At 41.7% G+C, this 13,631-nt stretch overlaps 1 protein-coding gene and 1 long non-coding RNA gene across 2 annotated transcripts; one reads left to right on the forward strand and one right to left on the reverse strand.

Annotated features, from left to right (window-relative positions):
* Nucleotides 1-1,721: 1,721 nt before the first annotated feature.
* LOC138412043 (uncharacterized) lies at nucleotides 1,722-8,588 on the forward strand. Its single transcript, XR_011244565.1, has 2 exons — nucleotides 1,722-1,861; nucleotides 7,559-8,588. It is a non-coding gene; the product is annotated as an uncharacterized lncRNA (long non-coding RNA).
* A 1,222-nt stretch (nucleotides 8,589-9,810) lies between these two features.
* On the reverse strand, nucleotides 9,811-13,587 carry LOC109634461 (proteasome subunit alpha type-6-like). Its single transcript, XM_020094947.2, has 7 exons — nucleotides 13,095-13,587; nucleotides 12,288-12,382; nucleotides 11,805-11,886; nucleotides 11,463-11,618; nucleotides 10,906-11,084; nucleotides 10,718-10,812; nucleotides 9,811-10,151 (listed from the first exon to the last, which is right to left on the reverse strand). Exons 1-7 carry the CDS (start codon nucleotides 13,168-13,170, stop codon nucleotides 10,094-10,096), a joined length of 741 nt encoding a protein of 246 aa, XP_019950506.2. The 5' UTR covers nucleotides 13,171-13,587; the 3' UTR covers nucleotides 9,811-10,093.
* Nucleotides 13,588-13,631: the final 44 nt, after the last annotated feature.

Below are 13,631 nucleotides of genomic sequence, written 5' to 3' on the forward strand. Positions count from 1 at the left end.
CAAAGGATTATTTTTATTTCCAAAAGGCAGTGGCAAGACTGTAGCATAGAAATAAGCAAATCAATTATATTTTGAATTTCAAGCTATTATGGATGTTACTTTTTAAAATATCTTAATCTTAAAAAAAGTGTCTTTAAAACATCTTTGAATCTTTGTATTCATTACCAGTAGCTATTAAAGCTTGATTTAATGATGCAAACAAACTATTAAAGATACCATAATATATAATGGCAGACCTGAAAATTAAAAATGAATCAAGTAATTAGCATAAGCCATTATCAATGAAAATACAAGAGGCCTGTTCTATATCTATAAATATCAGCAAAGAACAATATGGCATACGTATGGCATACGTTCATTTAATGAGACTGTTTAAAAGACTCAGATAGAAACACAGTTCATTTGTTTATTCTTTTGTGAATATAATCTAATATAGTTTTACACCTACAATCACAGAAATTAATAAGACATACATTTGAACAATGGATTAAATAAAGTAATTCTCCAATTTAGTCAGTCATTCTTCCCCCTTCTAGTATTTTACTTTGAAAAGCCTTATCTTGGCATGTACATAATTACATATAGACATGCTTTAAGATAAGTACATATATTAATATTCTTTAAGATCAAATCTGTGTATTTCATTGTTGCATGACAAGTGTTGTTGTCTGGGTTGTTTGATGAGGAAATTGCTGTGTGATGAAGGACTGCTGGTAACGTAGACGCACTAGGACCCAGAGCAGAAGCAAATTAAGGACAGCCAACACATAAGAGGCTTAGTGCATCTAATCTATACTCCTACACACACACACACACTCACACACACACACAGACACACGGCATTTCATAAACATCCTATTTTGAAACAAGCACGCATACACGTCCCACAGGCAAACACAAGCATTGTATTTTCATTTAGTTTTCATTTTCTCCAAACTCCTTTATTCCCCTTGTTGACCTGAACTTCCATCCCACTTTGTTGGAGAACATTCGTCCATATGCTCCAGTATTTCCCCTCAGCAAACACACATCCCCTCGTCCTTCATTAAAGGCCGAGCAAAAACTCATCCATTCCTTTTGGTAAAAAGGGGAAAAAAAACATTGAGACACACAATCGTCCTCATCCGTTTGTTCAGTGCATGTAAACTTTCATCAGCCTTTAATCACAACAGATCAAAAAGGAAAATGGATTTTACATCGATTACAATAATGTGGTTTGGACTCGTTATTGTTTGTCATTCTGATGAAGGGTCCTGGGCTCCTCTTATCAGAAATCACCGGCCAGATTTTTTTATTTTCTATACAGAAAATTGCGAGTATAGAATTTCACCAAATTCTCTTCCTGGTAAACTATAGCCTGAATGTGCATTTGATCCCAGTCCATTGTTACTGTGTGTGATGTTGCTGATGATGAACAAACCTGTGTTCATGTCTCCATTATTGAGTGATGTCTCCCAAAAGACCCAAAAAACAAACGCACAAACACACACACACACATTTCCAGCTGTTAAGTACCTCTGACATCATGTTGTTCGATACACACAGTTTATTTTTGTATGTCTGTGTGTGCACACTGGGTGCTTATAGTGTGTATGTGTTTGTGTGAGTGTGTGTGTGTGTGTGTGTGTGAGTGACAGTACACACTCACACATACACACACACACACGCACAGAGTTCAGCCGATTTATCATAATATGCTTTATCTGAAAAGTAAGTATCTTACCTCGGGATAAAGGGAGGAAAGAGGGGTTTGTGGCCAGATTGACAGACGAAGGGTGGATGGAGAGAACCGAGCGCTTACTGCACAGGGACAGAGAGCAGGACCTTCAATTCAGTGGCTGGATCGATGGTTATTGATAAGGTAACTGGGCATTATGGGACGGGAAGCGGCGGCGTTGATAGAGAGGGCCACAGTGGTGAGTGTATGAGAGGCTGCAGTGAGAGATGGATAGACTGAGAGGGAAGTGTATGTTGCTTATGCTTTGATGGACTGGTGGAGGTGGAATCTGTTACTGGAGGAAACTGGGCGGAAAGTTACTGGTGGGGTGGGCTGGAAGGAAGGAAGGAAGAGTGGACGAGTGTGATGATAAAACAGGGCAGAAATGTGTGGAAGGAGAGAGAGAGAGGGGCAGATGGGGAAGGGGGGCTATGGGAGGGGCACTGGGACAGAGGTAGTCTGAGCATTCTGTTAATTGTAAAGTGACGATTGTCTCATTTTTACATTTTAGAATTATTCAAGGTGGCTTGGATCTGAAATTTAAATGTACTTTTGTTATCTTCAGCTGTAAATGTTGGTTTTCATATTTGTGTGTGTGTGTGTCTCTGTGTGTGTGTGTGTCTCTGTGTGTGTGTGTGTGTGTGTGTGTGTGTGTGTGTGTGTGTGTGTGTGTGTGTATTGAGGTCAGTGTGTGTTGCTCATTAGAATGATGTGAGGATTACTCTGCGTGAGTCCGGGCCAGACCATGTGTCTCTCTGCACAGCACTCAGCACTGTTCCACCCACAGTAACGCAATGGGCCCTGTGAGGGTCCAACGCTGCACATTAACAGGTTACATTAACCGACCCTGCTGTCACACTGCCATTATCGACAGTATGTGGAAGTGTCTATATGTGCAGGAGCATGTGTATGTATATGTGCATTTAGTAGGATTTTGGTTGGATAAACTTATATAACGATATGTAACACACACACACACACAAATGAAAAGCATGGTTGAGTTGTTGCCTACACTATAGCATAACCTTACATGAATATCATTGATTCATATTGTTTGTCAGACACTAGATATACAGATGTAATAATATTATATTTTATGATAAATATGTTTCATATTTACCAGTGACCTCGATTTGCACGTTGCTTTAATTTTTCTACCAGGTTTCCATACTGACTATAAGAGTTAGCTGTATGACAGTGTCTCTGGAATAAAGTATTTCTCATACTTATTATTATTACTATGAGTAAAAGTCATATTTCTGACATTTATTCTTTAAGTGATTACTTTAAAAGAAAGAAAACTCTATCTGATGAGCTCAGATTGAAGACGTGTCAGGTCTGCACCAGGAGAATGTGACCTCATGCCTCTTTGTGGTGAATTTAGAGAAAACCAGCCACGAACACTGGTCCCAACACTTAAAGGCCACAGTTCAAACATGTATCCCAGGAGGGCAGAGTAATGAATGAAGCGATTTTTGTACAACAACTCATGCTTCTACAGACAGAACATGTGTCCTTGTTTTCTCTCTTTGTGTAGGGAATCTCCCAGCACCTGTAAAATAACTAAGTAATGGAGGTTCATCTTTATCTATGAAACACTTTTCTCTACATTGTCACAAATTACTTTTCAATGGAGAAATAATTTGGACATGAAAGAGGCGTGTGCATCAGTTTAAACATGAGTTCATCTGTAAATAATGTCTGGCCAGCATCTCGATCAATTTCACAGACCGCTGACCCCCCGCTGTGTGCATGTGTGTGTCCTGCTGTCTTCTGAGGGGAGACAGAGCTCTAATCCACTGCAGACAGCAGCAGGTGGGGTCTGCATGCTGTGTGTGTGTGTGTGTGTGTGTGTGTGTGTGTGTGTGTGTGTGTTACAGTAACTGTCATCATTTAGCCCCCTCTTTGACCACTGTCTGGGGCTTTAGCAGGTTAACACCTGTTCTTGCCCTCATACTCATACACTCGTAACAAGATAAGATGAACAAGTGCAGCATTTGCACTTTCAGACTTTGTTTTAACTTCTTAAAAATATAATAAAGAAAATGTAACACACCCCTAAAGTCATTTGGTGCACAATGTCTCCATAAACATCAAAAACAAAAAGAGAAATATATTTACATTGTTGAAACTATTATTCATGAGGCAAATTTCTTACAGTCACTTTACAGACATTTTTCATTTTTCATTGCATATGAGACAACAACTGTGATTATAAATATTGACATATTATATTTACGGGACACTTTTAATGACTTATTCTTTTAATTTGTATGTACGTCAGACTCATTGTATGTAATTTCTATTTAGTCACTATAATTAATACAATAGTAACAACAACAATAATAATAATGACAACAATAACACCATTATTATTATTACTTTTATTATTTAGCAGAGAAAGAAGTTAATTAGGTAGACAGGTGTTTGGGTAAGGAGCAATGCAAACCATGCATCAATGCACATGTCAGCTTTTAGCAAGTTGAAGAATGTGTGTGTGTGTGTGTGTGTGTGAGTGTGTGTGTGTGTGTGTGTGTGTTTCTCTCCCCCTCTGGGCATGTGCTCCAGCAGCATATGCATGGTGATGTGCTGGTGTGGAAGGTGGGTGGGTTGAATTTGAGTGTGTGTGTGTGTGTCTATGTGTGTGTGTGTGTGTGTGTGTGTGTGTCTGTGTGTATAGCGTGATACAGTAGCTTGGACCCTACACCACCTGCACCCCCACCACCCCATATGGCAGCAGACAGCAGTAGTAATCATCGAAGTGGAGCAACAGGCCCTGAGCCTCGCTTATCCTCAGCCACACTCTGACACGTGCCACACTGATGCACACACACAGACACACACACAGACACACACAGACACACACACACACACACACACACACACACACACTTATATGCATTAGTTTGCATACACACACACCAGACATATAACAGCAGTACATAAAACCATGTTGCACACAATACCCACCCTAATTGTTGTCTCACTTATGACTATGCATGTTCATTAAGAAACCTGCAACACACAAGTGCAACCTGATGACAGAAAGTCACAGAGTGCTTTTTGTGCACATTGTTACTCACACACTCAAACACGCACTCTCTGCGACACGTACACACGGACAAAAACCCTTTAACTGTGACGCAAAAGGAGACAGGGCTACAATGGTTCCCTTATTGTTAATTGGCTGTTTAATCCCAAGGAATGCGTCTGATTAGTACCCGCGGTGGGTCAGGATCTTGCTCAACACTCTCCTTCACAATGGACAGGCTGTAACAGAGATCTGGGAGCGAGTACACACACACACACACACACACACACACACACACACACACACACACACCGGTGTACACATGCACACACTTGCACATTGACAAAAGGTGTGCACAAAAATATCTGCAGTCCACAAAGAAAAACACAATCAAGCATCGTGTGTGTGTGTGTGTGTGTGTGTGTGTGTGTGTGTGTGTGTGTGTGTGTGTGTGTGTGTGTGTGTGTGTGTGTGTGTGTGTGTGTGTGTGCAGACACACTGGACCACAGTGGCCTCACATACCCTCCTCATTTGCATGCACAATTTGGCCCCTCATACACAGCGGTATATGATTTAGTCAATTGCACATAATGACAGTCTTTGTGTTGTCCAGTCAATCAAGAAAGGCAGAGAAGAGTGTTTCCAAAATCAACATTGAGACTTTGATAGCTCATTGATTTGCTGATTAAATGACAGAACCCACAGTTGCACTATTTAATTGACCATGATCACAACTGACTGCATGTTACACAGCTTGGCCTTTGCAACAAGACTTTTACTTTAGAGTTGAATAATTGAATAAATATGAAAGCCTCCTCCACTTTGGAGCATTTGCACACAGTGCTTCCTTCAACTATAAGACTACATGTTATTGGTAAACAATGTAAATTCATGTTAAAGTTTTATTGCATTGACATTTACAACATTGATGTGAAGGGAAACCACTGAATGTGGTGATTCCACAGACTTATAGTCTGTACAAAGTTTCACTGTGGACGCTGGTGTGACTCAGCGATAAAGTTTGTTTTGATGCTTAGTTCCTGTTACAACGGACGACATGCATCACTGAGTTTATAGTGGCTCAGCACAATTACAGCAGAGTGACATTTATACCTGTTACTCGAACAGGAAGGATGTAAATGAACGGAAAGACAGGGATGATGCGGCAGTCAGACAGGTCACAGGTAGATGGGTGGGGTCATAGTTAACCATGGTCTATGTGTGTCTGTGTGTGTGTGTGTGTCTGTGTGTGTGTGTTCTGTAGGAGGTCCAAGCAGGCTGCATCGCTGCTGACACACTGCTGATGGTAAATCCAGCTTAGTGTGTCTAAAACAGGCCTGTAAAATCTGCCACAGGGCCCCTAATGCTAGGGCCGCTGTCACCCTCAATCACTCACACACACCTAATCCCCACGCCGTGACCCAACACGAACACACACACACACACACACACACACACACACACACACACACACACACACACACACACACACACACACACACACACACACAAAGCGCCCTGGCTTCCCGATGCTCTGGGTCCATTCAGCTAGGCAGGCAGTCCCAGTACCAGGAGACACCAGCCACCGGGTCAACTATTCATATCAGGGGAGGGAGGGGGTGATTGGGGAGAGGAGGGAGAATGTGGAGTGGAGTTGTGAGATGTGAGGAGTTTGGGTGAGGAGGTGCTGAACAGGTGCAGGTTGTGGTCAGGTAAAAGCAGATATGGGAGCCAAGAGGCAGCTGAGGTAGTGGAAGGTCATGAATTTGGGAGCGACAGGGTTGGGAGACAATGGAGAATGAATGGAGGAGTGAGGCAGTGGAGGTAAAGCATGGGGGAGATGGAAGTGGTTGATTACTTTCACCTTGTGTAATTAGATTTTGAATTCCAACACCTGGGTTAGAGCCAAAACAGAGAAGCTACTCACAGTATTTCAATATTAATCGTTTTTTAAATTAGTTCTGGACAACGTGGTCAAAAGTTAAAGACACAGTTCTGTTCCTGAGGGACAGCTGTGGTTTCAAACTCTTCTTTATGAGCAGAGACCGATAAACAGTTGATCAGCAGCAAAAACGTTTTACAAATCTGAGGTCGATCAATGTGTTATTCCTCCTCACTGTGTTTACACAATGAATAAGCAACACATCAATAGATAATAGAAAATTACATAGCGAACATTATTGTTTTATTGCCCGGCCCCAGTTTAAATTATGTGCAGCTAAAGGAAACAGTTTTTATTTGTGGGAACAGTTAAATCCAAACGACGATAAGTGTGTAAAATAGTTTAAAATTATCAGGGACTACTGTCTGTTACCACTTAAGATGCATTATTTAACATGAAACCTCTAATAGGTTAGTGGTATTATAGAGTTTATGTATGTATTACTGCAGCTCATGACTTCTCATTGTCTTTCTTCACCACAGGTTATATTTTGGACTGACCTCAGTCATTGTAAATGATATTAGAAAGAAACATTTCCAACTGTGACGAGTCAAAATGTCTGCGGTGAAAAAGCAGAAGCCAGCTGGTGAAAACAATTTCCACACGTACAAGCTGCACTTCCCCAGCTCCGTGTCTGAGTGCGGACAACATCACATACAGCGTTCTGACTGCCAGTTTGATCCCTGTGACAACACGGTGACATGGTGCACTGATTGCTGCACGGCCGCTGTAAACAACTCTTGTGGACTGCAGTGTGATGTGTCTGGCTCGTCGATCTGTGCGTCTATCCTCCATGTTTTCTCTGCTCCTGTGCAAAGTGCTCGACTGACGGTCCTAACAAAGGCTCTGTTTTTTCCCCCCCCTGCAGGTTATCCTGTGTCTGCAGCACCACACAGGACGCCGAAGACACAACCACGGCACACCTCCATTTCAAAGTCCTTCTGGATCTCCTCCATTGTTTGCAAAAGGCCAGTTAACATCTGACCACATCCCGTTGTTTCTGTGGGTGCACGTACTTGACTCTCCGACGGGCTTTAAGCTGCACTTACAACCTTTCTTCACCTAAATGCTCAGGCCAGCGAGGTAAAGTGGACAAGAGACAAAGAATTAAGTTAAGAGGCCTATCAATGTACCTCAGGGCCGTCTTGCTCTAGTAGCTTTAAGGAGACTAGCAGGGCTTTTTGCTGCTCTTGCTGAGAGTCACTGACACCAGCCTCTAAACCTAAATCCTGACTGTGTCTGCCAACACGCTGACGATCCACTGTTCAACCTCCTCTAAGTGTCCGACGTCTGTATTCGTGATTTTTCAGGCTATTTTTTAATTTACCAAAAATGTATTTTAAACTTTTTTAAATGTTTCAGATTTAATTTGTCATGTGGACGTTAACAAAGGGTCAGCGGTACAATGAAAAGTGCTCAGAGGACAGGGCAGCGCAGCAATGCAATAGATCAATGTCATAGAGAAAAAAGGTCATTTTAAATAAAGTTAATAAATCTCATACTACATTGGAGGATGAGGGTAAAATAAGAAGCAATGTGTGAATTCTCTCTGCCATCAAAAGGACAGAGCTGCTGATCACTTGCCAAGAGCCCCAGCTCCACTGTTGTGTTTGTAAGACGAGAGGTTATAATACACAATCTGAGCAGTGCTACCTCTTCGGGGGCGACTGGACGATACAGTGACTCACTATTGTAAAGTTAGAATGTGGTCTGACCAGGCTGGTGAGTGTACGCAAACTTCAGCAGATGGATGTGATGCAAACAGTAATTGCCGTTTAGGTAAGTAAGAGTGAAAACAGCTTTCTGAATGATTCCATTGAGAATATTAGTATAACAGCTTCATTTAAATATGTGTGAAACTGAAAGTGTGCTTTCAATTAAAGAAAAGTTGACTCACATTGTTATTCTCCATCATTGAATGTGTTCATGTTTAACTATGAATGTGTGTGTGTGTGCGTGCATTCAGACTGCTCCTTTCATCCATTAATTGAAATGGACAGACATCCGCATCCTCAGATCGGTGGTGTGTCACCGTGGTGGAAACTCAGTGACGGACATGCACACCCACGCAGAGGCACACATAACAAGATGTCATGCCAAGATCTGCTGTCTTACACGCACGCACACACACACACGCGCACACTCACACACACACACACACACACACACACACACACACACACAGCTTCTGAAAGACTCAGAAGTTTAGCTGTTTACATGAGTCAAAATAGTTTTTCCCTAAATAGAAAAGTACACAGAGAAACTGAATTCTGTTATAGAATACTCCGAGGGAGTTAGAAGCAGAGACAATAGTGCCCCCCAGTGGTCATGTGAAGCTGCTTGGGGCAATCTCAGTGGACAAACACAACATGGTCCCACATGTATTGCAGCACGGAAACTATTTCCTCTGTCAGAATAAATAATAATAAAAATCTGCTCTCATGAAAATATTCTTAATTTGTCTTTGTGTGAAAACCAGCAACTGCACACTGGACCTGATTCATGTTGGTGGACACGTGTCCAAATCCATTTGATCTAAGTGGAATAAGTTGTAGATTCAGAGCTGGGACCGAGCTGCTGCCTGCCTGTTACTGACTTCAGGGAATGTTATCGGCTCACTAATGCCACCTGCTGTTCAACAAAGGGAGTGTTGTTTAATCTGGACACATTTGACAAATTTGTTAAAGATATAGTGTCTAACATTTAGTGATATCTAGTGTTGAAGGGTCATGTTGCAGCTGAACACCCCTCACCTCACCCTCTCCTTCCAAACATGAAAAAGAACCTGTGGTAGCTCCAGTTGTCATAAAAACTCAAAAGGAGTTTAGTTTGTTCAGTCTGGACTAATGTAAAAAACATGGTGGCCTCCGTAGAAAGGGTCCCCTCGATATAAAGTATTTAAATATAAAGGACCTTTTCTGGGGTAAAGAAAACTACAATTCATACAATTTAGATGAAATGAACTAGTGAAAACATCATGAGGATTATTCTACATTAAATTTCTGCCAATAGTTCCCTTTCACCTAAATCTTACACACTGGATCTTTAATATCTCACAAATTCTTCAAAAAAGTCAATAATCTTCTTGAATGAAAATTTTACAAAAACAGTACAAAACAGTCACTTCTCTGCTGTGGTTTATTTTGAAAGTATGTTTAAAAGGGTTTGATAATGAATCTTTATTGCATCTTTAAAACGGCGTTGTTATAACATACTTTGTTAAATTAAGTTGTGTGACAAGTTATTGTTTTCACATCCAAGAAAAACCAAAAGCCTAAAAAAAAGCCCAGAGGAAATGTTTGGCAAGTTACTGGGAATCAAACCTGTCTCAGTTTCAGACTGTTACTATACACAGTGACGATGAAATAAGATGATTCTTGGTCTGCTGCATGTGAGGGCAACTTTACTCGCGTTCTGCTATGGCGACCAGGTGGTTTTCTATCTCCGCCTCCGACAGCGTCCTGCAGGAGGGAGGGGTAGATGAGGATGAGAGGTAGACGGAAAAAGAAAATGTAAGTATGAGTAGGGAGGGATGTAAGAGAGACAACAGGACGAGAATAAAAAATGAATACATGAATCACATGAACTTTCAGATCTATTCAAAAGTCTTTTCACTGAGGTTTAGATTCTGTAAAAGAATGAGCTTCATTGTGGGAAATGTTCCAGAGCACTAGTTGTCCCTCGTTGTGTCTCGTTCTTTCCTTCCCTGTTTGTCTGACGAGTTTCTTTTATCACACGACTCAAATCTTTCTCCACACAAAACACAAGCAGTGAACTCTTCATTTCTTTAAGATGCTTTTTTTTGTTGTGTTTTACTTTTAATTAGTCATGATACCTTTTATATTTTATGTAAAGCACTTTACTTTTTACTCTCTTGCTCTCCACTGACTGTTTACCTGCATCGGTCAAACTACCGACTGAAACCAGAAATCCTCCAGAGCCTAAAATCTTGTCCCTCACCTACAGTTTCACTGTATTCAAAGCAGAATCTGTTTAAAGAGATGAACTGACGAGTGACTCCATTCACCTGAACTTAGGCTTTTCTTTGGTGACCACACCAACCTCCAGTTCACTGGCCTTGAAGTCCATAGACAGGACAGAGGACAGACAGGATATAGCCAGCTGTAAAGACACAGGGGACGGTAAAGTGTGTGTGATTATAAACTTATAAACGTACACGATACATGCGTCTGTCTTGTTAAATTTTCACTCCACCTGCACTGTCCTGTCGTGGGTCAGTTCAGGCTTTTTCTTCAGTTTCTTCTCCAGGTAAGTGTTGGCCTCCGTCTGCTTGGCCCCGACCGCTGTGGCTCTGAAGCCAGAGTAGTAACCTGCAGGGTCACACTTATACAGGACAGGTCCCTGCTGCGGGTCGATGGCCAACATCATCATACCTGAGACACACAGGAACATATGAGATGGTCCTTCGAGGAAAAAAAACAACACTGATATATTGGCTGATATTTATATAAAACATTAACTATAAGATTTATTATAGATAACTATAAATACAAAATCTGCTAAATAAAACCGGCTCAGACACAGACCAATCTGTGTCTGATCAACCAGGTCAGGCTCTTTTAATGATTCCTTGCACATTCATACTTTTTAACTTGAATTTGAACAATCAGAAAACAATACAGGTTTTGGAGTTAGATCATTTATGATAAGGAAAATCAAAAAGCAAGAAAAGCAAAGTCGATGTCACGATAAACAAACAATCAATCAATCGATCTTCTGCTGAAGTGCAGGATGAAGAGTTTAACACTCACAGCAGCCCAGTGGTCTCATCTCAGCATTTTGTGTGTAGACCTGGGAGATTTCAGCCAACCTTCGACATAACACGTCTGAGGGGATGTCATAACCAAACTTATATTTCCACTCTCCTGCCTCCACCCGGCCCCGGTGAACCTGAGAACGACTGTCCCCTGCACCAGACACAGGAGGCGGGATCATTACACACTTTGATAACTAAATGATCTTCCAGATTTCAGGGTAATTATAAGAAAATCACCGAGACAAATAACAGATCTCCACAGCCTCATAAACACAACAATCCTCCATCTGTGGAAGAACTCATTGATTTATGGGGGGAAAATGTTTTTAATACACACCAGTGCTTCCAGTCATCACACAGCCGATGCGAGGGGTTAGTTTGAACATGTTGGTCACGGTGGAGGAGTCCAGCAGCTTGTCCTGAAGTTGAGAAACGTCACAGAGTCACATTCACCACAGGCGTTGATATTTCAGCACACATGGAAACATATCAACACTGTCCTTAATATAACATCAGAGGCACGGACACACTAATGAATAACTACCGACTGGACAGATCTAGTTCAACATGTAAATCAGATGCATGTGCCTCAAATGGGACCTGGATTCTTTCTTTATGCTAATTCCAAATCTCTATTCTGTCTCTGGCATAGTGATGTGACTGTTTGCAGCATTACAACAGTGTCTTGTTCATAAATTTGTTTGTCAAGTCAGCACGACGCTAGAGTCATGACTCTGTCAGGCTTCACTGTTTCGCTTCAACTCATCCAAATGAACCTGAATGTGTGTGTGTGTGTGTGTGTGTGTGTGTGTTGCCTTACAGGTACTTTCTTCTGTGTAATCACCACCACGGTGTCTGTCCCACGGATCCCCACAGATGTCAGGCCGCTCTGGGAGATGGCTTTGAAGGCATATTCTGCAGGACAGCAAATGTAACAAATGTGATGGTTTGAAATCATTTACTCTTTCTTTCTCTGCCAGAACAGAACTCAGTCAATCTAACTTTGACTTTCACCAAAGAGCTGCAAGACTCACTAACCTTACAATCCTCACCCGTCTGTGTTTATGTCTGTGTTTTGAATCTGTTAGTTGTGTTGCAGTTTGTTCACCTCTGCCATTTGTTTGTCTGTCTGATATTTAACAGGAATTACGCAGAAACTCCTGGATGGATTACAATGAAATGTTTATATATATATATATATATATATTGATATTAATGAGTGTGTGCAATCTGGTGCTGATGCAAATAAATTGTAATCTGGAGTGAATGTGCTTCATGAATGGACTCCCTGGTGTAACATGCATTAAAAACTATCTGTACTATGAAGGAAATCTTAATGAACTATCATGTGTATGTATACTGACAGCACGTTTGCAACAAAATGAAGGATGTGGCACTTTGAATGAGTCACAGCAGAACTTGTGAGCTGTGGAGTGTACTTTAAGTTTTGTCCTGTGAGGACGAGTTTGTATTTTAACATGTGATCATGAGGCCACGTCCTGATGAGTGTGTGGATCTGTGGGAATGAGCAGTGACAGTGTGAAGCTGTGTGACTTTAGCAGTCATGTGCAGTGAACCTGCTCCAGGGCCGGCAGGCTCAGGCAGCGGGTGGACTGGACTTTCTTACCCACTTGGTAGAGGCGGCCCTCCGGTGAGAAGATGGTGATGTGTCGGTCGAAGCCTGCGTTTGAACCGCGCGACATGTTTTCAACCGTGACCTCAGGTGAACTTCACAACAGCTCCTCGCGTGTCCTTAAGTCCAGGTCAACGATCGACGATCTCCAGCTTCTTCTTTTACCACAGTTAGATGAGAGGAAAGAGTGAGAGACAGAGAGAGACAGAGAGAGAGAGAGAGCGAGCAGCAGCAGCTTATACCAGCAGAATAATGGAGCAGCTTCCTCACAGATCGTTTTACTTTCTCTTTCACTTGTTCCCTGTGTGCGCGCGCGTGTCACTGCACTGATCCCTTTGTGAGGACATTTTAAGCACAGACCCAACAGAGTGAGGACATTTATGAAAAGTGAGGACATTTGGACTCCTCACTCTTTCAATGGGATGTTTGAGGGTTAAGACTAGGTGTTAGGTTAGGGTTAGAATTAGGTTTAGGTTAGTTGTAGGTTTAGGTTAAGATTAGGTTAGGGTTAGAATTAGTTTAGAATTAGGT

Source organism: Paralichthys olivaceus, chromosome 11 (genome assembly GCF_024713975.1).
Source record: "Paralichthys olivaceus isolate ysfri-2021 chromosome 11, ASM2471397v2, whole genome shotgun sequence".
Classification (NCBI taxonomy): domain Eukaryota; kingdom Metazoa; phylum Chordata; class Actinopteri; order Pleuronectiformes; family Paralichthyidae; genus Paralichthys; species Paralichthys olivaceus.

Coding starts and splice junctions, on each gene's coding strand:
- LOC109634461 (XM_020094947.2), bottom strand. CDS start 13,170: ATGTCGCGCGGTTCAAACGCAGGCTTCGACCGACACATCACCATCTTC. Junction 12,383..13,094: donor GGGCCGCCTCTACCAAGTGG/GTAAGAAAGTCC, acceptor GCTGTCCTGCAG/AATATGCCTTCAAAGCCATC. Junction 11,085..11,462: donor GATGAGACCACTGGGCTGCT/GTGAGTGTTAAA, acceptor TGTGTGTCTCAG/GTATGATGATGTTGGCCATC.